At 45.8% G+C, this 25,889-nt stretch overlaps 1 protein-coding gene across 2 annotated transcripts in view; it reads right to left on the bottom strand.

Annotated features, from left to right (window-relative positions):
• LOC119974383 (carcinoembryonic antigen-related cell adhesion molecule 5-like) overlaps positions 1–25,889 on the bottom strand; it is a 114,048-nt gene that overhangs the window by 30,071 nt on the left and 58,088 nt on the right. For both annotated transcript variants that reach the window (XM_038813188.1, XM_038813189.1), the window contains exons 9-11: positions 4,147–4,422; positions 3,793–4,050; positions 918–1,041 (exon numbers count right to left, since the gene is read on the bottom strand). In XM_038813188.1, coding sequence (XP_038669116.1) covers positions 918–1,041; positions 3,793–4,050; positions 4,147–4,422 — 658 coding nt within the window. The remainder of the gene's footprint in view (positions 1–917; positions 1,042–3,792; positions 4,051–4,146; positions 4,423–25,889) is intronic.

Genomic DNA, 25,889 nt, shown 5'->3' with positions numbered 1-25,889 from the left:
AGACCAAAGTAAAACATGTATTTAAATGGAACTATAATAACCTTAATAAAAGCTTAGTGCCAACACAAACTAAAATGAGCACAATTTAATTTGGACAAAGTCCCACCGCTCAGTTTGGTTTAAAAGTTCAGCATGATGATAGGGGATAGGAAAGAGAATACATGGGGAACAAGTCATAACAAATGAAGTCTGGTAGAAAGGTGACAGGATGCAGCACTTCCCTCTGAATTCTGTGAGCAACAGCTAATTGACTGGCTGTCGCTTAGGCTACCATCCTTAACAGGATGGCAGCCCTGCTCCCAAGAGATGCCAACCTAATGATTTGGCAAGCATCCTCAGTAGGGCCACACCAGTAATGATGGATACTGCTGAGATAGGGAGGAGTCTTACAGCCTACACAAGTTAACATTCCAAGACAGAGTGGTTGGGGGATACTCCTCCAGGGATATTGTTGGGGCTGCTCAGGCTGCACCCCTGCCTGGGCCCTCCTCTTTTGTTTAAAAAGCAAACTCCCCTCGGTTGCTGTTGGGAGGTTACCTCCATTTAACTGCTAGACCCCCACCTGATGAGAGGGGGATGGGATCAATCCGCCATCAGCAAAATGCCGATGATCCTGTTAAATGCCCCTTAATTGGACCTTTATTTTTGGAAGTTAACTGTAGGCAACCAGGTTGATTCCAGTCCTGCTGTCAGAAAGGTTCGCTGATGGTGATGCATGGTTGAGGAGCTGATCCAACTGTCCCCTCCCCGCTCACAACCCACCTTCTTTCCCGTGGAATTCAGCCCATATTCTACAATTGCTGACATTTTAAATATAAAATAGAAATTAATTGTGAAAATAATCTGTTTAATTTTGGATTAAATGTATACAGAAAAATAGTAAAGCTTTTTGTAAAATTTGAATATAATAGATTTACCTGCATATTTTCTGTTTGAACATCCATGCAGTTATTCCAATGATCAAAGTAACAACAACAAGAACTGCAATCACTATGCCTATTATACCTCCAACAGACAATTTCTTTACAGGTGGGGACACAGCTGGAAATGATATGAACAAAATGACCATATATTAGAACAATATAAAATAAGGAAAAAGATATATTGATTTTGATCTACAATTTTATTCCTTTAGTTTTAAAAGTTAGAAAGAATGGCTGAATCCTGCGTAGCTAAATGATGTGGTAAGTCAGTATTAAATAGTTTTTCAAACCTAAATCAATAAGTAGGCACTGCACATTTTAGCAAAACCCACCATTCATCTGGTGGGACAATTGACATTTTTGCCGTCTTGCTACCACATTTTCATACAAATCTTTGACAAGTTTTTATGCATGCTTTATGTTACTTTTTCCAGGGTCAGAAGTTGATTCTGTTAATATCCTTGGTGAAAGAATAACTAGATATCTTGTATTTAAAGACATTTGCAATAAACATGCTACTTCAAACGCAAATTCCACTCTCTGGTATGGAGCGTATGGAGACAAGTGGGATGCATGGAGAACTGGAGCATGTTTTTTCAGATAAAATTCCTTTACTCTATTTAATTAAACTTTGATTTTATGGACCACATTTCATGTGAGCTTGGGAAAACCCAACTTGCACACTTTAGCAGCTCACAACATGCATACCTGACTCACGTGTGACTTAAATGCCTTGCTAATGTAAGAATTGGGACTTGCGAGTCGTGATGGAGTGCTGCTGGAGGGACGGGCCACTTAGAAAGCTCTCCTCTCCAACAATGCAACCCAACTCTCAACATTGTTTAAAAGACCCAAAATCTCATGCACCTTCCATGCCAGCTGATTTCACCCTCATATCCGTTTACCTTTTATGCAACCCCCCGCCTCCACCCTGCAATGTATCCTCCATAAATATTAAGGAATAGCCTAGCTGTCAAAGAATTGTCCAGCTCAAAGCAGTGTTAAAGAACCGTACAGCTGGAAAATCCCCCGTCTCTACGGACCTGACGCCAGGTTGAAAATCTGGAACACTGTCATTGAGACTGAGGGGAGAAAATGCAATCTGTGATGTAAAAAAATTCCATGTAATACTTGTCATCCCATCAGCTTGTGGCAACAAATCAGAAATCACATCGAAGGTACAATCTGTTATTCCAACCTCTTGCTCAAGTGAACAGAACATCCAACTATGCTGAAACCCATCAGCACTTGAAACTCAGCAAAGTATTTGTAATGGGCACAGCTGTCCAAACAATGGAGTATTGTTTGAAAATTTCAAAGCACAGTGGCCTGTCAATCAATGGACACCTACAAGTGGTTAGTTTTCTTTGTGTCAAAAGTAGCCTGAACTATTTAAAATCACCATAGAAAAGTTGACAGCACAGGCTACTTGACATTTTGTAACTTTTTTGCATTAGGATATATTTTCTATTGGAAAAATACTACAATGTATGTGAGCAATTACGCAAAGCTGGTCAATGAGAGGGTCAAATCATCTTTAAATTACAGATTCTTCTGATAAATCGTTGCATTGAAAACACATCAGCATGGCAATATTGTATCTAATAGTGAAATTTGAAGGTGTCAAAACATTTTACACTCATCTTTCAGAATATTTGCAACTCTTCTGTAGGCTTTCTATTTTCTACATAAACTCTCCAACCTGGCATACTTTTTCTGAGCTTTGGTTAAGGAGAGAAGCTCTGTAGTCCCAGCAGCACCAGGAGTGGTGGCCATTATTGGGACTCCAATCACAGCACTCAAATCGCTGGAGCCTAAAGGACCAGATAAGTCTGGGTCTTGCATCAGGATTAGGGGTTGGAGGAGCGGTGGTGGAGGGAAGCCTGGAGGGTAGGAGAAGTGAGGAGTGAGATTGGGAGCCCTGATGCCAGGACGGAAGAGAGAATCTTGGGCGGGACTGGATGTCCAGTGTTGCAGACCTTAGTGAGAGGGGAGGGAGGGGGGCAGAGCCTTTAAAGGGGACCAGTGATGAAGGTGGTTCCACCACCCCGCCATCCCATCCCAAGGTCCAAATGAGCTTACTTACAAGATATTTTTCCCATGCTTGAACTCCTCCCACCATTCTCAAAATTAAGGCTGTGGTGAAAGAAGACCCTGAGTGACTAAAGATTGAGCAGGTTGGAGGTGGACAATCAGGTAGCACGAACACCATCGAGCAATTCTTTTCAAGCTTGGTGCCAACAAATGCGACAGTAGTAGTTCATAAAATTCTGCTCACCAGTTTCCAGAATTGGCAGATTTTACTGAAATATTTGAAATGGACTGTAAAATTAACTGAATTGCCCTGTATTTCCAGCATCTTGTCTATAACTTGCAAGACTTTTTTGGATTGTTTGGATTTTTGTTTTCACATTCGAGGATCGATTTAAAGCCCATTGAGATAACAAAAATCCAGAAAATAGTCTACAAGCATGAACTAAAGTGCAACTTGTTGTAAATTATCATTTATCAAAATAGCATTTTGACATATTTGATAGCCAGTATTGCCTATTTTTGAAAGCAGGCTACCAACATTATTCTCAACTTTATCACGTGTTTGCTGTGTATTTCCAGCATCTTGTCTTTACTTGCAAAGACTTGTGTAGACTTTTTGGAATAATTAAGTTTATGTTTTACAAGAGTGAGGGCCAAATAAAAAATTCCATTGGGCCCACAAAAATCCATAAAATGGTCTACAAGCATGAATTGTAAATACCTTAAAGGCAATTAATTTGATACTAAGTTGGAAAGAGCATCCATAAAATAGAGCACATCAGGGTGACAATTTTTTTCAGGTCTTGGTGAAATACATAGTGAAGCATTTACTTACCTTTTACAGTTACCTGTATGGTAGTGTTTTTGCTTTTCGTGGTTATGTTGTTATATGCACGACAAGTATAACTCCCATCAGCATTCAAACTTATTGATTCAATGTTATAAGTTTGTCCTGTCTGTAACAGGCTACTCCCATTGTACCATTCATATGTAGCAGGTGGCACTGATTGGGCAGCACAATTTAACGTAAGAGTTTTCCCCAGTTCTACCTGAATTGGCCCTCGGGGAGTAATAATTACTTTCTCTGGACCATCTACAAAGAAATCAAGAAAATAGATGGTTTCTTTAAAACTAAAATAATATCTAATATTAAATACAAACTAATGTTTTGAGCTCCCTGTGTACTTACAATTAATTTGCAGGTTGGTATCTCCAAAATTGCTGCTAAAATCATTGCTTGCATTACATCTATATGTTCCTGAATTGTTTCTGTTAACACTGATTATAGTTAACGTAGCGTTGTCTGGAGAGGTTATTACTCTGTCATCTTCCTTGATCACTTGCGCGTCCTGATACCATATCCGTGATTGTATAGAACCCGAGGCGTTACAAGTTAACAAAATGGTATCAATGTTTTCTATTGGTTTTGAATTGTTGGATGATACAGTGACATTAGAAACTGGTTCTGTAAATAAAATTAAAAATGAAACTGAGTTACTTAATTGTCTAGACCCGATTCTGTGGCTGTTTTGGTAGTGAACTTGCCACCTTCAATTAAAATTAGACAATCAAGGTCATAGTCAACATGTAGTTATCAATAAAATTGGCAGTTTTATGTGATGATGATGATGATGATTTGAAATCGGCATTTTCATTAAAAAGATTCACACTGGCAAAATATTAATAAATTTGAGAGTCGAAGGAACAAAGAGAAAAATATATTGAAGAATAGCAAGAGTTCTTTTGAAGGCTAATAAAATGATTTATTTTTACTTTTCTTTAAATTTTGATTTTAGTTTCATGAGTTTTGTGTGTTTGCAGTAGAATTAGTTAGTCAAGGCTCACTTCTCAGTTCAAATTAATTATGTTATTGGCTTCCATAATATCTGTGGTGATTTTTGACTCATTACTGTATTTTTATTGATCACTTCTGTATGCTGATCATTAAAAGTACAGATCACAAAATTGTCAGAAGTACACTATACATTCCCAATAAAGACATGGGCCGGAATTATCCGGTCATTGGGATTTCCTGTTCAGCCAGCAATGCACCCCCACCCGTAGATTTCCCGGGTGGTATGGGGTGGCTTCCGTGGGAAATCCCTGAGAGAAGTGATGGGAGTAGAGAATCCCACCGCAGTGAACGGCGCGCCACTGAGAATCACGCAGCTGGGGGACTGGAAAGCAAGTGGCATGAACTGAGAATTTCCAGTTAATATTGATTCCCTTTTCTGTGTGTGTTGGAGGGGGAGGGCTGAGAAAGGGGTTCCTTTTGCAGGGGGTCTCCCTACTACAGGGGTCCCTGTGGGTGAAGTCACCCTATTACAGATAACCTTGTGGGTTTCCCCGTATTACTGGGATCCCAGTGGGTGCCCCATATCACAGGGGTCCCGGTGGGATTCCCCTATTGCTGTGGTCCATGTGGGGGCATCCCCTATTATAGGGGTCCATGTGGGGATCCCCTTATTACATACTTCGCAATCTGAGGGTGGGGGCCTGCCATGCAGTGGAGGGGGGGGGGGGGGGGGGGGGGGAGAGAGAGAGACTGCCAGGCTGATTCACAGTGCAGGATGGGTAGCCAGGGACAATTTGGTGTGCGGTGAGGGGTGGTGGCCGGCCGCGGGACTCAACTATCGGGCTGCCTGCTCAAGATGGTGACCCAATATTGGGAGTCCCCAAGGATCATAGAATCATAGAATTTACAGTGCAGAAGGAGGCCATTCGACCCATTGAGTCTGTGAATGCGGAATTGCATCCTGCTTTACGACCGCTGGGGGATTGTAAAACTAGTGCAATTCAACTCCGGTGAGAGAACATGGCTGGATTCTCCATCCCGCCACGCCAGATTTATGCTTCACCCCACAGACAGGATGCTCCGTTTCGCTGGCTTGCCAATGGGGTTTCCCATTGTGGGGCAGCCCCACGTTGTTGGGAAATCCCCAGGCTGCCGTCAAAACAGAGCATCCCGCCGGCGGAGAATCCTTGCACATAGTCTCCCCAATGGAGAATCCAGCCAAAAGGGGAATTAAAATGTTGCCAATTGCACAGGTCATCATTATGGGCGTGATATACTGGCCTGACTTGGTGACGTGACAAGGCCATTAAATCTTGCGAGAGGTTGATTCGCGACGCTCGAAACGTCTTGCGAGATTCAACGGAATCTAGCATGACGTCGCGATCTGGATTGTGCCCTCGCTGGGCAAGATCCAGATTAGCATATTCAAATGAAACATTTGGCTCATTTAAATATGTCTGCACCAGATTCTCCCGGCACCCGCGATCCAGTGGCATCGCCTGGGAAATCGTGCCAGAGCGCCGTTTGGCACTGACCGACCCTTGGTGGGGGTGGTTCTCCTCGACTATAAGAAACCTCTGGTGGTTAACCTCTGGGCAGGGTAGTAGTTTAACACTTCTGCTGGAATTCACACACCTTGGCACTGCCACCCAGTCATTACCACCCTGACACTGCCAGCTTTTCAGGTTGCCCATGCCAGGGGTCCGGCCTGCGCGTGCCTTGCCCTTTAGAATTGGGATAAGGGGGGCTCAAAGACCCCGTAAGAGGTAGGTTAGGTGCTCAATGGGGGGGATCTGGAGGGCATGCTAGGTAGCGGAAGGCCGGAGGGGGTTAAAAGGTTGGGGTAGCATTTAAAAATGGTGCCCCGATCCACTGGTACTCTTCCTGCATTGGCAAGCTGTTTTTCTCATCGAGGCCAAACAAAAGGCAAAGTGTCATTGCATAGCGCAATCTTTCTCTGCACTGCAGGCATCAAGAATCACCCCGCTCAACACACCCAAAATGAGACTCTGTTTTTGCCCTGTTGAATTGCACCTGATATGTTCTATCTGAAGTTATGTCTATATTTACTAAAATGAGTGATGATAATGCTGTGATTGGAAAAGTTAATTGGGTATTAAATAAGATGGTGGCCGGTTGTTACTTCAGACAACTGGCACGTTGTCAAGGGAAGAAACAGCAGTGTGAAAATGGAAAAATCTTCCGATCATTAGAATTGATTATTCACTGGATAACTTGCTATTCTGCAGCATGCAATATTGAAAGGCTTACTTTCCTTTATTCTTTGAAGAGAAAAGCAAATTACTGCGGATGCTGGAATCTGAAACAAAAACAGATAATGCTGGACAATCGCAGCAGGTCTGATAGCATCTGTGGAGAGCTCCTTCCCTCCACAGATGCTGTCAGACCTGTTGCGATTATCCAGCATTTTCTGTCTTTCTCCTTTGAAGCTGAGCTGAGCTATTTGTTTGAAAGCTTTGACAGATGAATGAACTTTTGCCTGACTTCAAAAACATTTATTCAATTTTCAGCAAAGCATTTTGAAAATTCCCTTGGGAAATTGGTGGCTCAACTGACTTCCAAAAGGCTGATGAATTCTGAAGTATAGAGCTTGTTATTAAACTGTCTGTGGAAAATATTCTTTGTTAATTTTGAAAGATTTATGAGCTATTGAACAACTTCTAAATGTTATTCAGGATCAGAGTTCTGATTATGCACAAAATACTGCATTATGTGTTTGGGTGATTGGAGATGAAAGGGGGTTAGTGGCACTTTCGAGCTGGTGCACAATACCCCACCAGTTATTCTATTTCATATTTTATTGTATTTTTTTTATGTTGGGGTGTGCCCTTCTCCTCTAAATGTGTGTATATATATATATATATATATATATGTTTCTTATTCTGTGTACATAACAATAATTATACCTTGTTCAAAAACCCAATAAAAACATTTATTAAAAAAAGGTAGGAATAACCCATTTGTCCACTGGTCCTGCTAGAAGAGTCCTCCCACCCACGGATTTCCCAGTGGTGTGGGGTGGCTTCAATGGGAATTCCCATTGACAAGCAGCAGGAGTGGAGAATTCCGCCGCCAACGAATTGCGGGGCCAAATTCTCTGCCCTCGCTCGCAGCGGTAGTGGGGCGGAATCACAATGGAGATTCCAGGCCTTAGTCATTTTTTGGAAGTATTTTGTCCTGTAATATCACAAGGCATCTTCAGCCAGTATTGCCAACTTTAAACCTAAATTTAAGGTTGATATATATCTTTAATTTGGAAGCACTTTATTGCAATTAATTTTATTGTTAATGCTTCTATATGTGGCAGCAACTTGAATTTGCTTGCCTGTGCCTTTGTCTGCTGTGTTTGTCTGCACCTCTGACCAAATCCAAGTGATCCCATTCTCCAGGAATTGAGTACCACTAATATGGAACAATGGGCAGGATTTGCCGGTTCCCCAGTCATGTGTTCCTCGACCGTGCGGCATACGCTGGCGGCGGGATTCTATCATCCCGCCACTTGTTAATGAGATAGCTCTCACAAGGCTATAGCCACCAATTTACTCGGGTGAGATCAGACTTCCCACAACTGACTGAGCTGCCTTAGCCATGGGCACGGGCTCCACATTAGCAGGATGACACTCGCATCACTGTATCCTGGGTGAGGTGAGACCAAACAATCAGCTGACATCTTCGCAGCCAGGAGATAGAGGCAGTGTCATTAATGGGCATCCAGCCTTTAGGTGACAGATAGCAGAGTGTGCAGCAATAACAGTGGGGAGACACAAAGCAGATGCAATAAGTGACTTCAATACATAATATTGGTGTTCTCATACTAACACAAGTGCTCAAGATTTAAAAGTGCCTCACCTGATCCATGCCCAAGCTTTGCATGAGTTCTGTCTCTTCTATCTATCTTTATAGCCCTGCCATGCCCTAATTCCATCTCCCTTCCCTTGCAAATCAATCACTCCAGCAGCCCGGTCCATTGTCCAGTCAGACAATAGAAACCACCGAAGACAGCAGCTCCAAAGATGCGTTTTCAGAGGTTCGCTTGGAAAAGGCACCCGCCATCAGCCCAGGACTCACACCTCAGTTGGAATAATTAGTAGGCAAGTTTTTGGGTCACTCAATGGTGAGCACCTCACTTCTGATGATCCACAGGAGGTGGAGGCAGGCACGTACCAGGGATCCGGAACCCAAGGACTGATGGTTGTCAGGGCAATGCAGAGCCCAGTCAGATTACATGCCTTTGGAGTCGGTCGCCCCTGGAGACAAAGTCGGGAACATCAGGAAGGGATGTCAGTTGAACTCCTCAGTTTGCAAGGCTGAGTTGAGGAGTCCCAAGGCCTTATGTCCGAAGAAATGGTGCCCACACTCTTGAGGCAACCAGGCCAACACAATGTGGGTGGCTTCCGCAGTGGAGACTTTGGTGAAAGACGCTTATTCCATGGCAGGGGATGTCCACTCGCATGGTCAGACCATTAATGTCACGGCTCAGGATATGACTTCCATTGTTCCGGGCATCAACTACATGGTGCAGGCACTTGTGGGCCTCCACGAGTGCCAGCGCCAGAGGACAATGAGGCTTCTGGGTCTCAGTCCAGCTGCCCCTCTCTTCCATGGAGGAATCCATGAACGCAGGAGCAGCCGTACGGAGGACGTTCAGCTGGTGCATAGCTTGAGTGGCACACATCTGGAACGACACCCCCAAACTAAGGAGCTGCCTGCATCAGCACAGATGCATCTGTTTGCATATCACCGCCCTGAGATCACCCTGATCAGTTGGAGTTCAAGAGCTGCCTTAGCCAGGCAAGGATCAGACATTCGTTCCACATGTTTGAGGAGTAATGCCCTGTTCTCACTGCAAGTCATCACCATCCTCCTGCATCGTATGGACCATGGGCAACTGCATCCTTCCCATGGCAGAAGCAATATCAGGGCTATGATGTGACCTCAGTTCCCACCCTACTCCTGGTCATCACTGGAATGAGATCATGTCAGGTCCTCCTGTGCTTTCCTCCCCATTTGGGCCCATGCCATTGCCAGACAGCCTTCCTCTGCCTCTTCCAGGGGTTTCCCCTCAGCGCCCTCTTTGACGTCCTCCTCATCAGAGGAGATATGCCACTCATCCATATTTTTAATGCCAAGTTGTAGCAGGCATGCTACAGCACAACAATACATAAAACCCTCTAGGGCTGTGCTAACGGTCTCCCCTGACCGGTCCAGGCACCAGAACCACATCTTCAGGATGTTAATTCTCTGCTCTACCAATTGTGCAAGTTATAGTGTGAACCTCTTTATAATGGGTATCTGCCACGTCCTGTGGGGGACTCCTTCATAGAATGTACAGTGCAGAAGGAGGCCATTCGGCCCATCGAGTCTGCACCGACCCTTGGAAAGAGCACCTACCCAAGCCCACACTATCTCTGTAACCCAGTAGCACCACCCAATATTTTTTGGACAATAAGGGCAATTTAACATGGCCAATCCACTTAACCTGTGTATCTTTGGGCTGTGGGAGTAAACTGGAGCACCCGGAGGAAACCGACGCAAACATGGGGAGAACGTGCAGACTCCGCACAGACAATGACCCAAGCCGGGAATCGAACCTGGGACCCTGGAGCTGTGAAGCATTTGTGCTAACCACTATGCTACCGTGCTGCTGTTCAGTTGCCTTTTAAGAATTACTGTTGAATTAACATTAACCTCCCTTTGAATAGTGCATGCAGGCCTGAACAACTCTGTGCAAAATATCCTCTTAGCACTTTGATTTTTTTGCTATTATCTTAAATCTGTCTCCCTTGGTTGCTGACGCTCCTGCTCGAGGAAGCAGTTTCTCCCCTATCTATCCGCTCTGTCAAAGCGCTTAATTTTGAAATCACTGCTAAACCTCACCTTATTGTCCTCTAGAACCTTCAATGTAATAACATAACCCATGACTTCACACGTGCAATATAAAACAAAATAAGGTACCATGCCACATAAGGAGATATTAGGTCAGATAACCAAAAGCTTGTCCAAAGACATAAAGTTTAAGGAGTGCCTTTGGAAGGAAAGTGAAATATCGTGGTGGCAACATGTAAGGAGGGTATTACAGAGCTTAGAGCGTAGGCAGCCTGCCCCTGAAAGATAGAGTGACACCTTCTCAGATGAACAGTACCAGTACCTCGGGTTTATCCACATCGAAACCTCTCAACCCGGATACATTTTGGTACATCAGCTGTGCAACTGCTCCAAGGTTTGACATAGTTCCTAATGTGTGATATATGTACTCTGTGAGAGTACTCTCTGCTGTCGGTCGAGAAATTGCTGAGTCAAGTTAACACAAATATTGGATTCCTGGTCTACTTGATGTTCCAATCACTGACAACTACCAGTAGAAATGCTAAAAGAATGCTCATCTGATTGCTCAATACAATGGTCAGGCAAAGACATGTGCAAATGGCAGAGTACACTCATCAGACCGCACTTTCGTACTGCGTGCAGCTCTAGTGATTTGAGATGCAGGTGAAAAAGGTGACAAGTTTTAGTAGCAAAAGCAGAGCAATGTTAACCCTCTGGAACTGGCAACAAGAACAAGGCTGTTGGTGGGGGAGGCTGAGTTATAATAATATCATAATCTTTAATAGTGTCACAAGTAGGCTTACATTAACACTGCAGTGAAGTCACTGTGAAAATCCCCTCATTACCACACTCCAATGTCTTTTCGGGTAAACTGAGGGAGAATTCAGAATGTCCAATTCATCCAACAGCACGGGCGGGATTCTGCAAAAACCGGCGGGGCTGGCAACTCTGTTGCGAAGGAGTGGCGTGAACCACTCCGGCATCGGGCCGCCCCAAAGGTGCGGAATCCTCCACACCTTCAGGGGCTAGGCCGTCGCAGGAGTGGTTTGCGCCACGCTAGCTGGCGCGGCAGGAGCTTGACACCACACCAACCAGGGCCTCCGCAGGCCGACGCGAGTTGCGCATGCACGGGACAGCCAGCATGTGTTGACGTCATCCCAGCGCATGCGCAGGGGGGTTCATTTCCGCGTCGGTCATCGCGGACTGTTACAGCAGCCGACGCGGAGGAATCGAGTGCGCCACGGCACAGGCCCGCCCGCAGATTGGTGGGCCCCGATCGCGGTTCAGGCCACCATGGGGGCACCCCCCCCCCCCCCCCCCCTTCCCCTCTCCCGAGGCTGCCCACGGAGCCAGGTCCCGCCGGTAAGTACCTGTTGTAATTTACAGCGGCGGGACTGGCAGAAATCGGGCGGCCACTCAGCCCATCATGGGCCAGCGAATGGGCACGATTTCTGCCCCCGCCAAATCCCCAGCAGCGGAGATTTCGGCAGCCGGAATGTTGCCCCCCCCGGTGAGTCTCCAACCCGGCAAGGGGTCGGAGAATCCCACCCCACATCTTTCGGGACTTGTTCGAGGAAACCGGTGCACCCGGAGGAAACCCACACAGACATAGGGTGAACATGCAGACTCCGCACAGTGACCCAAGCCAGGAATTGAACACAGCGCCTTGGTGATGTGGGCATCTGTGCTTAAAACCATGCAATAAACACCTCTGGACATTATAATTACAACTCGCAAGGACATTCAGGAGTGCCTAAAATTACATTACATTTTAAGCAATACATCTGAAATTTTCTAAAGGCGACCAGAGATTCCAGAGACCGTTAAAGCACAGCTTAATACCAATTTGGGCAATGTGTGAACAGACATGGATAATGCTACTGACAACTTTGAACACAGGCATTGCGAAAGTGAGGACAGCCACAGATACAGGGGACTAACACTGTAACTGAGGTCTGATACTGCTCTTCTCCTATGTTCTACATTGCCCTAAATAGGGAATTACAGCAAAGATGGTGATCCATCTCTGAATTTCGACCCAGAAAATACTTAGCAACAATACAGTAGCTAAAATCTAATTTTTCATTTAAATATTAGTTGTGAGAATATTAGAGATAGAAACCAAATTGTGGTTAGTGATTGGATGAGTAATATTAAAATTGAACTTGGGATTCAGTAATATAGTGGGAATAAAACGGACGGCACGGTCCAGGGATCCAGCTCCAGGGACCCAGGTTCGATTCCTGGCTTGGGTCACTGTCTGTGTGGAAACAGCATGTTCTCCCTGTGTGTGTGGATTTCCTCTGGGGACTCCGGTTTCCTCCCACTGGCCCCAAAAGATGTGATAGTAGGTGAATTGGACATTCTGAATTCTCCCTCTGTGTACCCGAACAGGCACTGGAGTGTGGCAACTAGGGGATTTTCACAGTGACTTCACTGCAGTGTTAATGTCAGCCTACTTGTGACACTAATAAAGTTCTAAATTATAAAAATTATAATACTTCACAGTAGGTGTGCTGCTTAAAAATGTAGTAATAAATAAAATAACAATAAATGTCATCATTGACATGTCTCCCTTTCTCTGATACTCAGTGTTGATGTCCACTTGGATATGCAAGACAGTGGGAGAAAGATCAAGGATTAATGATAATGATATTTTCATTCTTATAGCATTCATGTGAAGATTGTCTGTTAGTGCAACAAATATTATATAATCCACAATTTTATCAGTAAAACTAACAGGACAAAGAAGCTGCACCTCCTTTATCAATTATCTATTCAAATTCAATCTATTCATCGATTTACATCTGCGGGGTGGCGGCGGAATGAATCCCGCCCCCGCCGGCTGCCAAATTCTCACCGGGGTTTTGGCGAGGCGGGAATTGCGGCGTGCCGGTAGCCACCCCCTCCCCCACCCCCCGGCCCGGTGATTCTCCGGCCTGCGATGGGCCGAGTGGCTGCCCGCTTTCGGCGGGTCCTGCCGGCATACATCACAACAGGTCCTTACCAGGAGGACCTGGCTCCACGGGCGACCTGCAGAGTCCTCGGGAGGGCGCGGGGGATCTGGCCCCCACGGTGGCCTGGCCCGCGATTGGGGTCTACCGATCCGCAGGCTGGTCTGTGCCGTGGGGGCATTCTTTCCCTCCGCACCGGCTGCTGTCAACTTCCGCCATGGCCGGTGCGGAGAACCCCACTGCGCATGCGCTGGGATGACGCCAGCACATGCTGGCGCTCCTGCGCATGCGCCAGCTCCGCCGGCCAGCGGAGGCCCTTCGGCGCCAGTTGGCGTGGCGCCAAGCACTTCCGTGCCGGCTGGCGCGGCGCCAAACACTCCGGTGCTGACCTAGCCCCTGAAGGTGCAGAGGATTCCGCATCTTTGGGGCGGCCCGACGCTGGAGTGGTTCATGCCACTCGTCAGTGCTGGAGTGGCCTGCCCCGCCGGTTCGCGGAGAATCCAACCCATGTGACCAACCTATTACAACTATTTATTTAATTGAAGCACTACCGTTTGTTAAATTGTTTAAGGCCAGACAGTATAATTTCCAGTGCCATTCAAAGCAATGCTTGCAATGATAAATTGTTGCTTTTTCTGGTGAAGCGATACTGGGCAGGATTCTCCGCCCGTTCATAGCAGCGGAGTTCTCCAGTCCCACTGCAGTGAATGGGAGATTTGGCTGAGCGTCACATTCTCCGTCCTCGCTTGCAGCATAGCGGTGCAGATTCGCAACGGCAATCCCGACCCCTATTCCAATTCTGCGAGTGGGCTTGAGTACACAGAACAGAAAATGTAACGATTTTAAGATAAATTGGTGAATCAAGTTTAATGGAGATGTTTGGAAGATGCAGCCCATCTGAGATAAATGCACAAATGTATTGTAACAATTTTATGCTTGAATGATGTTGGGGAGGCACTGAGCTGAGGGCAAAAACAGTCCCAAATTGGATCCCATTGACTTTGACGTTCCTGGATTTGGAGCATAATTTGAGAGTATAGTTTGGAATGGAATCTGGTTCTGACAAGACTCCTTTTGTTTGTTAAACTCTTTTGTGACTTTTTCAGAGGCACGATTGTTGGTCTGATAATGAATGTAACCTTCCCAGTCCCACAGGGTGAGCTTGAAGACAGGAGCAGGAAATATGAACATCTAATCAGTGGACTGACACATTCCTGACTCCGGGCAATCTTTCCAGAATTGGGCCATCACCGGGAAACACGATGGCTCACCTGTGGTGGGTAACCAATCTGCATAAGTAATCAGCCCATATGTGGGCTGCTTAAAATGCCACTGGGATAGTTTCTGGAGGTGCCTGGGCAGCTTGTGAGGCCTGCGAGGTCTCCTACGTTTACTCTCCTGCTGGATCAGCAGCTATTGGAATCCAAAGCTGTGGTTACAGTTTATTTCATTTTATTGAGTGGAGTCCCTCTTCAGAGGGCACCTCAAGCTGAAGACAACCTCTTAATTAGCTACTTCCAGGATATCTCCAAGGTGGGTGCCCTGACAGCCAGTGTACTGTATGGACCCACAAATGATTCAACTCTTGACTATTTTATAAAGTGTACAAGATTGACAGAAATCTTACCAGTTTTGCATTTAGGGGAATTAATTTAAGGTACACTTGCACAAAGCAGGTATAATTATTGCTCTGGGGTAGTCATATGGCTCAATGCCAGTTTGAAATGGTTGGGCTCCAATGACAATTTTGCAATGTTTAATGGTCAGAGGTCTGAGCCAATTATAGTGTGTGGTGGTGAGGTCCCAATGTCAGTTCTGTATGAAAATAAGGTTGGCTGACAGTAGAGCACACAAGCTCTTAGTATGGGCTCACAGCATGAAAACCCTACTGAGAGGGAGTACGATATATGACTCTTCTCTGTATATGAACGCAAATCTCCTTCTGCACTGCAGCTTCACATTTCAAGAATGCAGAGGGAATAGAACAACTTTGCCACAATGTTACACAGCCAAGACTAAACATGACATAATCCTGAAAAGTATGTGAATAATGTTCATTTCCAAGGACACTTAACATTAAGGTTGCAACATCACTGATGTTAAGAATTATGTAAAAAAAAGGGCACACACTTCAGTGAAATGCTGCAAAGACCAATGCCACCGCTGTACTTCTAAATCTTTTTAACTTTCCTCACCCTCATGCCATACCTTGGTGCTTCCCCAAGATCCACAGCAAAGCTGGAGGCAGCCTGCTGTTTGCAGTGGTCTGTTGTCTGTGGTGACTTTGGTAGGTGTCTTCTGGAACACTGAGGCCTGGAAGGCCCCAGCTAGCTCTGGATGTCCTGCTGTGGGACAGGTGTAACCAACTACATTTGTGGAGCTGAAGCTGATGGGGTCACAGGAAAAGGGATATATCAGCTGGATGGACCTGGGGTGCCTAGCTGCTGGATCTCCTCCTTATGGGTGCCTCAAATGCTCTTGTTGACTCCTTGAAGAGAAGAGGCCGCAGCAGTGAGACTTAGGTATCCCATCATCCTCTTATAGCCACTGATCAATGCCATCATGCGATCAACGACTACAGCGATGGAATGCTGCTCCTACTCAAGTGCAGAATTGCTGTCTTGGACCAAGGCTGAACGGCTACTGCCAGCGTGCCAGCATTGACCTCGGTGCATTGGCATTCTGGCATTATCACCTCAGACTGAACACAGATGGACTTCTCCAACGTAAGTTGCAATCTGAGGATTGCAGCCGATATCCCTTCGATTATCGCTACAGCTCCAGAAACTGATTTAGGACTGAGTCAGGAGGCTCGTAATCCGACTCGGATTCAACAGAATCATGGCATCCAGCAGTCCTCCTAGTGTCACCGACCTTGGTTGTGCCTGCCTCCTTTTGCTGTGGACCAGATTGTTTGCTGTCCTCACCCGATCATGACCCTTTGCTTGTTCTACAACTAGGCTCTACCAAGGTGTATGTGCCGACACTGGTGGAGGGTCTGGGTGAGCACTGTGACAGGTCTTCAAAAGGTGCTGTCCTCAGGCTCCTCATCAGATGTGTCTTTGGGGCTGGAGCTAAGGGCCTGGTGGGTTGAGGGCCTCGAGTCCTTGGCAGAGGTACCTATGAAAGAAAGTCAAGACAATTAGTGCATGGCAGCCAACTAATAAATATGATAGTGCACTCAAGAGTATTGCTGACTGTAGGATAAGCTGGTGCAGAATTCTCAAGTGGGTGTTTGCTGCCAACCTAACCATCACCAGCAGCATGATCCGTATCCACTCTGGCCAGTACAATGGCATGATTGTCAAATAGAGTGAAAACCTTGACTTCCAGTACGCCAGCGGGTCTGGGACCTATCCTTTTTGTTGTGTGCGAGTTTGTCCTGCATTAAGACAGATATAGAGAGTATGAACAAGACGCACGTCAAGGCAGTGATAAGGATGCCTGGCATATGTGGGTGGCGAGTGGAGCCATGGACAGGATTAGGACACGATCTCCAAAGGAGATGAACACAGTTAGAAATGTGAAGGTGTGCGTGAGAGTGAGCGGTGATGTCCCTTGAGCTGGCAATGAGTGAGAGCCCTATGATTGCGTGATAGGTTTGAGTATGATGAGTTGGTTGACTTACTCTGGTGTTATAGATGAGATGATTCATCCTCTTTCTGCACTGGGTGGCTGACCTCTTATGAGCAGTATTGACGTTGACCACTTCTGCCACCGCCTCCCAAGCCTGAGTGGTAAGGACCTGCTGCAGCTATCATGGGGTAGAGAACAGCACAGCCTGTGTTCGGCAGGCAATCAAGGAAGGTGTCACTGAACTTGGGGCTGCTGTCTTCTTCCATTTTGGGTCATCTGCAGCAGTCCTGAGTTGCAGTGATTAAGAAAGCTGTACACGAGCGCTGTTTAAATATGTTTCCCAAAATGAGGAAGTGGTGATAGCTGGGCGGGCAAATCAGGGGCCACTTATCAGCGATCCAATGCGTACCCCATGTGTGTATAGTTAATGAGGCAAGAGGTGGACGACATAGTGTAAAAAAAACACTATTGCGGATGGCAGAAAAAGTGCCAGTTATTACACCCGGACCTGCACTGACTCCAGTTTGGGGAAAATCCAATCAATAGTAAATGGGAAATGAGATTTACAGAATTTTGCATTTCAGTAGTAGGTCATTGGGCTCCTAATATTTGTTCCGTGTCCAATTTGTTCCCTTCCCTGGTCTTTTCTCATCATCCTCCAAATACCTCCTGTTCAAATACATATACAATTGCCTTCTTTTAGATTACTGTTTAATCTGCATTCACCATCTCATGAGGTAAGAATTACTTGTTACGTGAATTGGACATTCTGAACACTCCCTCAGTGTACCCGAACAGATGCCGGAGTGTGGCAATGAGGGGATTTTTACAGTAACTTCATTGCAGTGTAAGCCTACTTGCGACACTAATAAAGTTATTATTATTATTATTATTATTAAGGTAGGGAATTCCAGATCATAACAAAAGCAATCTCATCTTATCCTGTTTTATTTGCCAGTTATTTGCTTGCTGGCTTTCTACTATGTGGCCAGTTTCTCCTGATTTACTTCAGTATAGCCCTCATAATTTGAAACCTCCATTAAACCGGTTAGCTTTTTTAATGCAAAAGGGAACAGCCCCAACTTCTGTAGTGCATTCACAGAACTAGGGTTGGATTCTCTGGTTCCCCCAGCCATGTGTTTCTCGATGGTGTCCATTCCCTGGCAGTGAGATTCTGTCTTTCTGTTGCTTGTCAATGGGATTTCCCATTGAAGCCACTCCACGCCCAGGTAGGGGCAGTGCCAAGCTGGCTGTCCCAAGGTGCATCTTGCCCATGCCAGGGATTGGGCGCAGGAGTGTCCTGCCCTTATTAGGTACGGTGTGAGAGGCTAGATGACCCCCACAGATGAGTTGGGGCATTGGGAGGAACCAGGGTTTGTGTTGGGGGCCTCAAATTTGGGGTGCAATTTTTATATCACGGGGTCTTTCCTGGCACTGTGAGCACCGGGAAAACCCGGCTAGACGCGCCAGACATGGCACTTTGTTTCATTTCCGTCAAATCGCACCCATACAAATGAAGATTTATTCATGACTGGCTTCTACATACAAAGGTATGAGGCATGAGTTGGCTAAGATAGATGGAGGAACTTCGTTGAAGACATTACAATGGATAGGCAATGACTCATATTTAAGCAACAAATGTATGCATTGAAACAGCTATACATTTCTTTCTGACACAAACACAAAACAAAAGAAGCGGTCCAAGATGGCTTACAAAATGAATCAAGGGCAGTACTAGATCCAAAGAGGAGTCATATAAAGTTGCTAGAAAAAATAGAAAGTCTGAGGATTGGGAAAAGTTTAGTATTCAGCAAAGATGGACAAAGGGATTAATTAAGAGGGAAGAAATAAAGTGTGAGAGTAAACTTGCAAGTAACATAAAAGCTGACTGTATAAAAGCTTCTTCAAGAATATAAAAAGAAAAAGATTAGTGAAGATGAATGTAGGACCCTTAATTTCCAAAATAGGAGAATTTATAATAGAGTCAAGGAAATGACAGAGCAATTAAACTACTTTAGTTCTGTTTTCATGGAGGAAGACACAAAAAACTTCCCAGAAATGCTAAGTAATCAAGGGTCGAGTCAGAAGGAAGAATTGAAGGAATTTAGTATTACTGGAAAAATAGTCGGAGAAATTAATGAGACTGACAGCAATTACATCCCCAGTGCCTGATAACCTACATCCCAGAGACCTTTTCAATTGTGACGTTACTGGTCAGCTACGAGTTGTATATCATATGAGACCAGATAATTTGGTACCGCCATCAATCAGTGCTTCAAAAAGAGTGCCAGTAGCCATGAAGCAGAAAGCCATTGAGGAGCTCTATTGAATGACAGCACTAGGTGTCATAACTGCAATAGACAAGACCACAGAATGAGTTTCAGCAATGGTGGCCGCAGTAAAGAAAGATTGCAGGGTCAGGATAAAGGAGATGGCCATGGAAATAAAGGATGTGTTAGTTGTCATATCCCCAACTTCTGTACATTCTAGTACAGTCCTGGCTGATTGGAGGGTGGCAAATGTAATCCTGCTGTTTAAAAAAGGAGGGAGGAAACAAGGATGACAGACCAGTTACCCTAACATCAAGGAAAGTGCCAGAATCTATTCAAAAGGATACAATAACATGACACTTGGGAAAAGTAAAACAGGATTAGCCAAAGTCAACATGAAAGGAAAATTGCGTTTGATAAACCTTTGATGCAGTAAATAGTAGAATATATAAGGGTGAACCAGTGGATGTGGTGTATTTAGATTTTAAGAATGCTTCTTGATAACTTCCCAAATAAGAGGTTAGTGTATAAAATTAAAGCATATGGGATTGGGGATAATGTATTGGTATTGATTGAGAATTGGTTAGCAGACAGGGAACAGACTAGGTGTAAATGGGTCTTTATTGAAGTGACAGGCAGTGATTAGTGGGGTCCCGCAAGGATTAGTGCTATTCCAGCTATTCACAATATACATCAATGATTTGGTTGAGGTAACCAAATGACTTTGATTCTCCATTCCTTCACAGTGGCGGGATTCTCCAACCCCACTTTGAGGACCAAATTTTCTGTTCTCGCTGGCAGCAGTAGTGAGGTGGGTGCACAGCAGAGAATCCCAGACCGTATTTCAAAGTTCGTTGATGACATGAAACTTGGTGGGAAGATTGATGGTGAGGAGAATGTTAAAAGATTTTGCGGTGATTTAGACAAGCAGAGTAAGTGTGCAGATTCGTGGCAGATAAAATATAATGTGGATAAATATGAAGTTATCCACTTTGGATGGAAAATCAGAAGGGCAAAGCATTATCTAAATGGTGATGGGAAATGTTGATGTACAAAGGGACCTGGGTTTCCTAGTACACCAGTCACTGAAAGCAAGCATGCAGGTCCAGCAAGCAGTTCAAAAGGCAAATGGCATCTTGGCCTTCATTACAAGATGACTTGAGTACAGGAGCAAGGATGTTTTACTGCAGCTGTACAGAGCTTTAGTGAGGCCACGCTTGGGAGTATTGTGTGAGGATTTGGAGGTCTTATCCTAAGAAAAGGATATATTTACCATAGAGGGAGTGCAGGAAGGTTCACCAGACTAGTGGATGGCAGGATTGTCATTTGAAGAGAGATTGGGTCAGCTGGTTCTACAGTCATTTTCGGTGAAAGCATGTGCAGCTTTTTCTGTCTAAAGGTGCAGTCACTATGAAAGTAAGTTGCAGCAATGGACGGCAGGCTGTTGGATACTTGTGTTTGGTCCCTGACTGAGAAACTTAAGTCACACTAAAAGGAGAGGGCCCAGAGTTTAATGAAGTTGCCTTGCATTCACTATACTGAGAGGCTGAAGTGGCGGGGAGATATGTTTTTGTGGAACGAAAGAAACCTCCAGAGCGACCCTGGGAAGGGCATAAAAACATATGGTAAGAATAGGGAATGCCCAGAATATCTCACCACATACCTGGCAGCAGTTTCGGGAAGGTTTAATGCCTTCAGTTGGGTGAATGAATCAGCACACTGGTTCTCACATCATCACAACTGACACCACTCACATCACTTCAGGCACCATACCATGCCATTCAGGGTTCACTCCTAACAACATTACATCAACATCTTACGCAGAAACACTTTCAAAGCAAGCCAGCTACACATACACGTCTCTGCCACCATATACTTCCAGCAATTCAGCTATGGTAGGCACCACACAATCACGCAGTAAATGATATTCTGCCTTCTCCCCTGAAGATCATGTGCAACAGGTGGCAAAGCCAAAAGACCAGGGCATATACAGCACCTCGATGCCAAGGAGCAAATTAAGCTTCAGCTCATTGGCAGCATTGCTACAGATGGCACCCACTGCAGCATAGGCCATACTAGATGATGGCAAGTTGTTGCCTAGTGCACTAACTTAACACTTTCATTCTGAAAGGTGACAAAGTGAAAACTGCAAATAGAGTGACCATCGATCACCCGACCCCCATTCTCTTATCTCTACACCACCACCCCCCCCCCCCTCCCCCCACAATGCTTTTAGATATTCCACAACTGCTAGCTGCACAGCCCCTTCAGAAATAATGGGAAGGTTGAGAGGAGGAAGTTAGCTTTGAAGAACAAGTACAGTCACTCGACCTAACACTTGCAGCCACTGGTACATATACTTACAGTGCGTACCATGAGGCTAGTTTAGAATCAGAATCTGCACTGGGCATAAGTGGGCTGCAGTCAGGACAATAGAATACGTCAGGTCCTGTGGCCCCTCTTATTCCGCATGCTTCTTCTATTCTCCTTCGTGCATGCCTCCATAGCCACTCGCCCAGTATCCATTACATGCACATCTCATGAGTCATAATAACAACAGAAAGCCTTTAAAATGCACTTGAAAATAATTGAACCTTACAATCTTATAGAACTGTCAGATGCAGATCCGTACACACGCCAGCGGGAAATAAACCTTTAACCCTACTGAAATAAATACATAAATTCCCATAGGTGGTGGTGTAAATAAATAAACAGGCATTTGAAAACCACATTAGAGAAACTGAAACCTACTACAATCACATAAAACTGTCAATCAAAGCTGTCAGTCCCTTGACTGGCTGTGCTCAGTCCATTAGTGGTTTTTGAAACTCAGCCGAATATTCAAATTAAGCTCAGCTGTAAAAGATAACCAATCAGTGCTGAATACAATGGACCCTTTTGAAATTAAAGGAACAGATGGCCAAGTTTTTCAAAGGTTCAGAACATAACACCAAGGTCCTTTATACATATGCTTCAATGGTTTTGAATGCGCAAGAACATTTTCATAATATTTAAAGTTCCCTCATACATCTCAATACACAATGCTGGTCAATGTAATGGTCAGCTTACCTTTTAGAGACAGAGCCCTGTGATCAATCATTGCATTAAAACATAATGAAAGCCATAGAAAAGCCTGAAACACACACTTAAATATTTAACAGAATCTATTAAGATACACCGTATAAACCCCCTTTAAACCTACCTGTCAAAATGATGCCAACCCAAACCACAGTTTCCCTCATAGTTCACAACTCTTCTGCAAAGTCATGAACCTGTCTCCTGGAAACACTTGTTTAACTACATCAAAATTGCATGGGCTCGCAAATGTCCACTTCCATAATGGAGTCGGCAAGGTCAAGAGTGCAAGATGTGGACTTGCTACCTGCATCCTTTTCCCAGACCAGCAAAAAATGTTGCCAGTGAGAATGGGGCTGGGAATCCAGAAATTGCTTCTGCCATTTTTATAGTTCCATGCAGCTAGTCTGGAGACCCAAGTGCCAGGAACTGCAAGAAAGGTATGTGGCAGTGGTCATGGAGATACATAGAATCTTAAGGGGGATCAATCAAAGTCTTGGGGGATGGAGGTCCGGAGGCTACCGGGCTCTAAGTGGAGGGCGCCCCAGTAGGAGAAGGAGTTTCTGGTGGAGGTACTACCCACCCTTGTCACCCGAGATTGAACTTCATAAAACTTTGGACCTTCCACGATTTATATTCTGCCTGCCAGCCTGAAAATTGAAGCTGGGTGGGAAAAGGCCCTCAAGGGCAAGAGAAGGCTTGCCACCCGATGCCCTGTCTGCCCAGCATAAATCTGTGACCAGGTCTGGGTGGGCAGGATCTGGAGATAATCGACCCCCACCCACCAACACCACCTCAGAACCTGCATGTGGGCAGCATAAAATTCTGGGCCACGTGTGTGAACCTGCATTTAAAATCATGAATTTAGTACTGCCAGACCAACCAACCAATTAACTTAAGATATATTTAAATGGTGTCTGCAAATCACCACGAGGCCGGGGTCCGCTTTTTAATGCCAGACTTGGTTACTACTGTGGATGAATTTGGTTAAGATTAGCAAAGCATCAGGCAATTTGAAACAATCATCCTAATCTGGTCTTTTACTGCAGCTAAAATACGAGTTGTCCATTTAAATATCATTAGTGGGACTCCCGGTGACGAGTTTGTGCTGAGCGGACGCGGTAAAAGTGGCTCTCCTCCTGGAAAAATGAAATGAGGAACTTTTAGCCCACAATACACCGCTAAATCCGGGGAAAAAAACATCCTCCTCCAACACCACCATTATGAACAAGACATGCCAGACACCAATTTGAGGAGCCAAAACGATGGCAGAATTAGTAAAAGTCTGGAGATGTAATGAGGTGACAATGAACACACAGAGTGACGAGGAATCAGCCGTTACGGAACCGGCTGGGCCGCCATGGCGCAAGCCGGGCTACCCCCTGAGAAATAAATGGATGGACCTCCTAACACAGGAGCTCCAATTGCACAGAGACGCCATCAATTTAGAAATGATAACCATGGTGAAGGCTGCCATAGTGGAGGCACTGGTTCCTCTTCAAGCGGTGTTGGAAAAGTTGGAGTGGCGATTGGAGACACAGGATGCACCAATCAGGTAGCTGGAGAAGGCAGCGACGACCAGAGTGACTGGATCACCTCACTGGAGATGGCAAGGTTGGTGACGACACAAGGGACGCTGAAGGGAATTGTCGAGATCCAGGAGAACTGGGAACGCAATCAAAACCTCTGCATTGTGGGCCTACCGGAGGGGACCGAGGGCAGGAACCCCATGGAGTACGTGCCCCAGATGCTGAGCAAACATGTTGGAGGGTAAGGCCCCCAAAAGTGGACAGAACCCCCACGTCATCCTGCCAAGGCCCATAGCAGGGGAACAGGCGCGGACCATCATTGCGAAACTGCACCGGTACCAAGACTGGGAAAAGATCCTGAACTGGTCAAGGCACATACGCACCTGTAAGTGGGTGGGACTCTCGACCCGTGTGTACCAGGACTTTGGGGCAGACCTGGCCAAGCACCGGGCTGAATTCAACGCAGCCAAGGCGGCCTTATACAAAAGCAATACCCCGACAAACTCAGTGTGACTTTCCAGGGTAAGGTGTACTACTTCACGGCACTGGCAGAAGCAGACAAATTTGTGCACAGGAAGGAGGGAGTGAGAATGGTAAGGTACAAAAAGGCGTAAGGAGAGGTAAAGGGGGGGAGAAATGCAATGGGTAGGGAAAGGTAAAGATCGCTCCTGGGGGGCCACCACATGTGGGAGCTATGTGAACTAGCACAGGGAAGCATGTGCGAGGGGGGTGCTGTGGTGCAACTCCAGATCGGGAGAGAATGCCTGGCAGAAGGGGGGGAGAAAACCCTAGATTAGGGAAAGTAGGGGGAACAACGGTGGCGGGAAGGGGGGTGGCAGACGGAATGCAGGGGCGCAACCACAAGGTAAGTATAGTTGACCCCGTGGTGGGGGGGGGATGGGGGGGGGGGGGGGCGTTGACAGTGACGGCCCATCAGAATAGTCACCTGGAACATCAGGGGACTTAACGGCCTGGTGAAAAGATCCACAGTATTGGCCGATTTGAAAAGTCTGAGAACAACGTAGTCTTCCTCCTGGGCGAGAAGGACCAACTGCAGGTAAGAGAGAGCTGGGTGGGTCAGACTTACCAATTGTGCCACTGGACGAGAGCTAAGGGAGTGGCCATACTGCTCAATAAGAGGACAGTATTTACAATGATGAGGATGGTTACGGATCAAGGGGGACGGTACATCATGGTCCTGGAAGGGGCACCATGGTCCTTGTAAACGTGGACGCTCCCAACTGGGATGATGCGGAACTCATGAAGAAAAACATACCGATATAGACGCACACTAACTCATCAGGTGGGGGGGGGGGGGGGGGGGGGGGAATTTAAAAATGTACAGGATCCATAGACAGACAGATCACACCCAAGTCAGGCAAAAGATCAAACATGGCAAAGGAATTGAAGGCCTTCATGGAATAGATGGGGGCAGTGGACTCGTGGAAGTTCACATACCCAGGGGACAAAGAGTTCGCCTTCTTCTCCTAGATACACAGGGTACATACTCGGATTGACTTCTTCATCGTTGGGAAGGCGGTGCCTTCAGGATACTGGGAGCGAAGTACTCTGCAATTGTAATCTCCAACCATGCTCCACACTCGACGGTAGTGAGGTTGGAAACAGGCTGGGCACAATGCCCCCCCCATGGAGGCTGGACATGGCCCTCCTGGCCGATAAGGCATTCTGTGAACAGATATCACAGGCCATAGATGGGTACATTACCAACAACCAAAATGGGGAGGCCTCACCCTCCCAAGTTCTGGGAGGTACAGGAGGCAGTGATAGGGGAGATATTATTGCGTACAAGGCGCACAAAGTTAGGAAGGAGAGGGCAGCCAGGCAGTAGCTGGTCAACTCCATAATGAGGTGGGTCAGCAGTAATC

The sequence above is a fragment of the Scyliorhinus canicula genome, chromosome 12, assembly GCF_902713615.1.
Source record: "Scyliorhinus canicula chromosome 12, sScyCan1.1, whole genome shotgun sequence".
NCBI lineage: Eukaryota > Metazoa > Chordata > Chondrichthyes > Carcharhiniformes > Scyliorhinidae > Scyliorhinus > Scyliorhinus canicula.
This window is presented reverse-complemented; position numbering and strand designations above follow the sequence as displayed.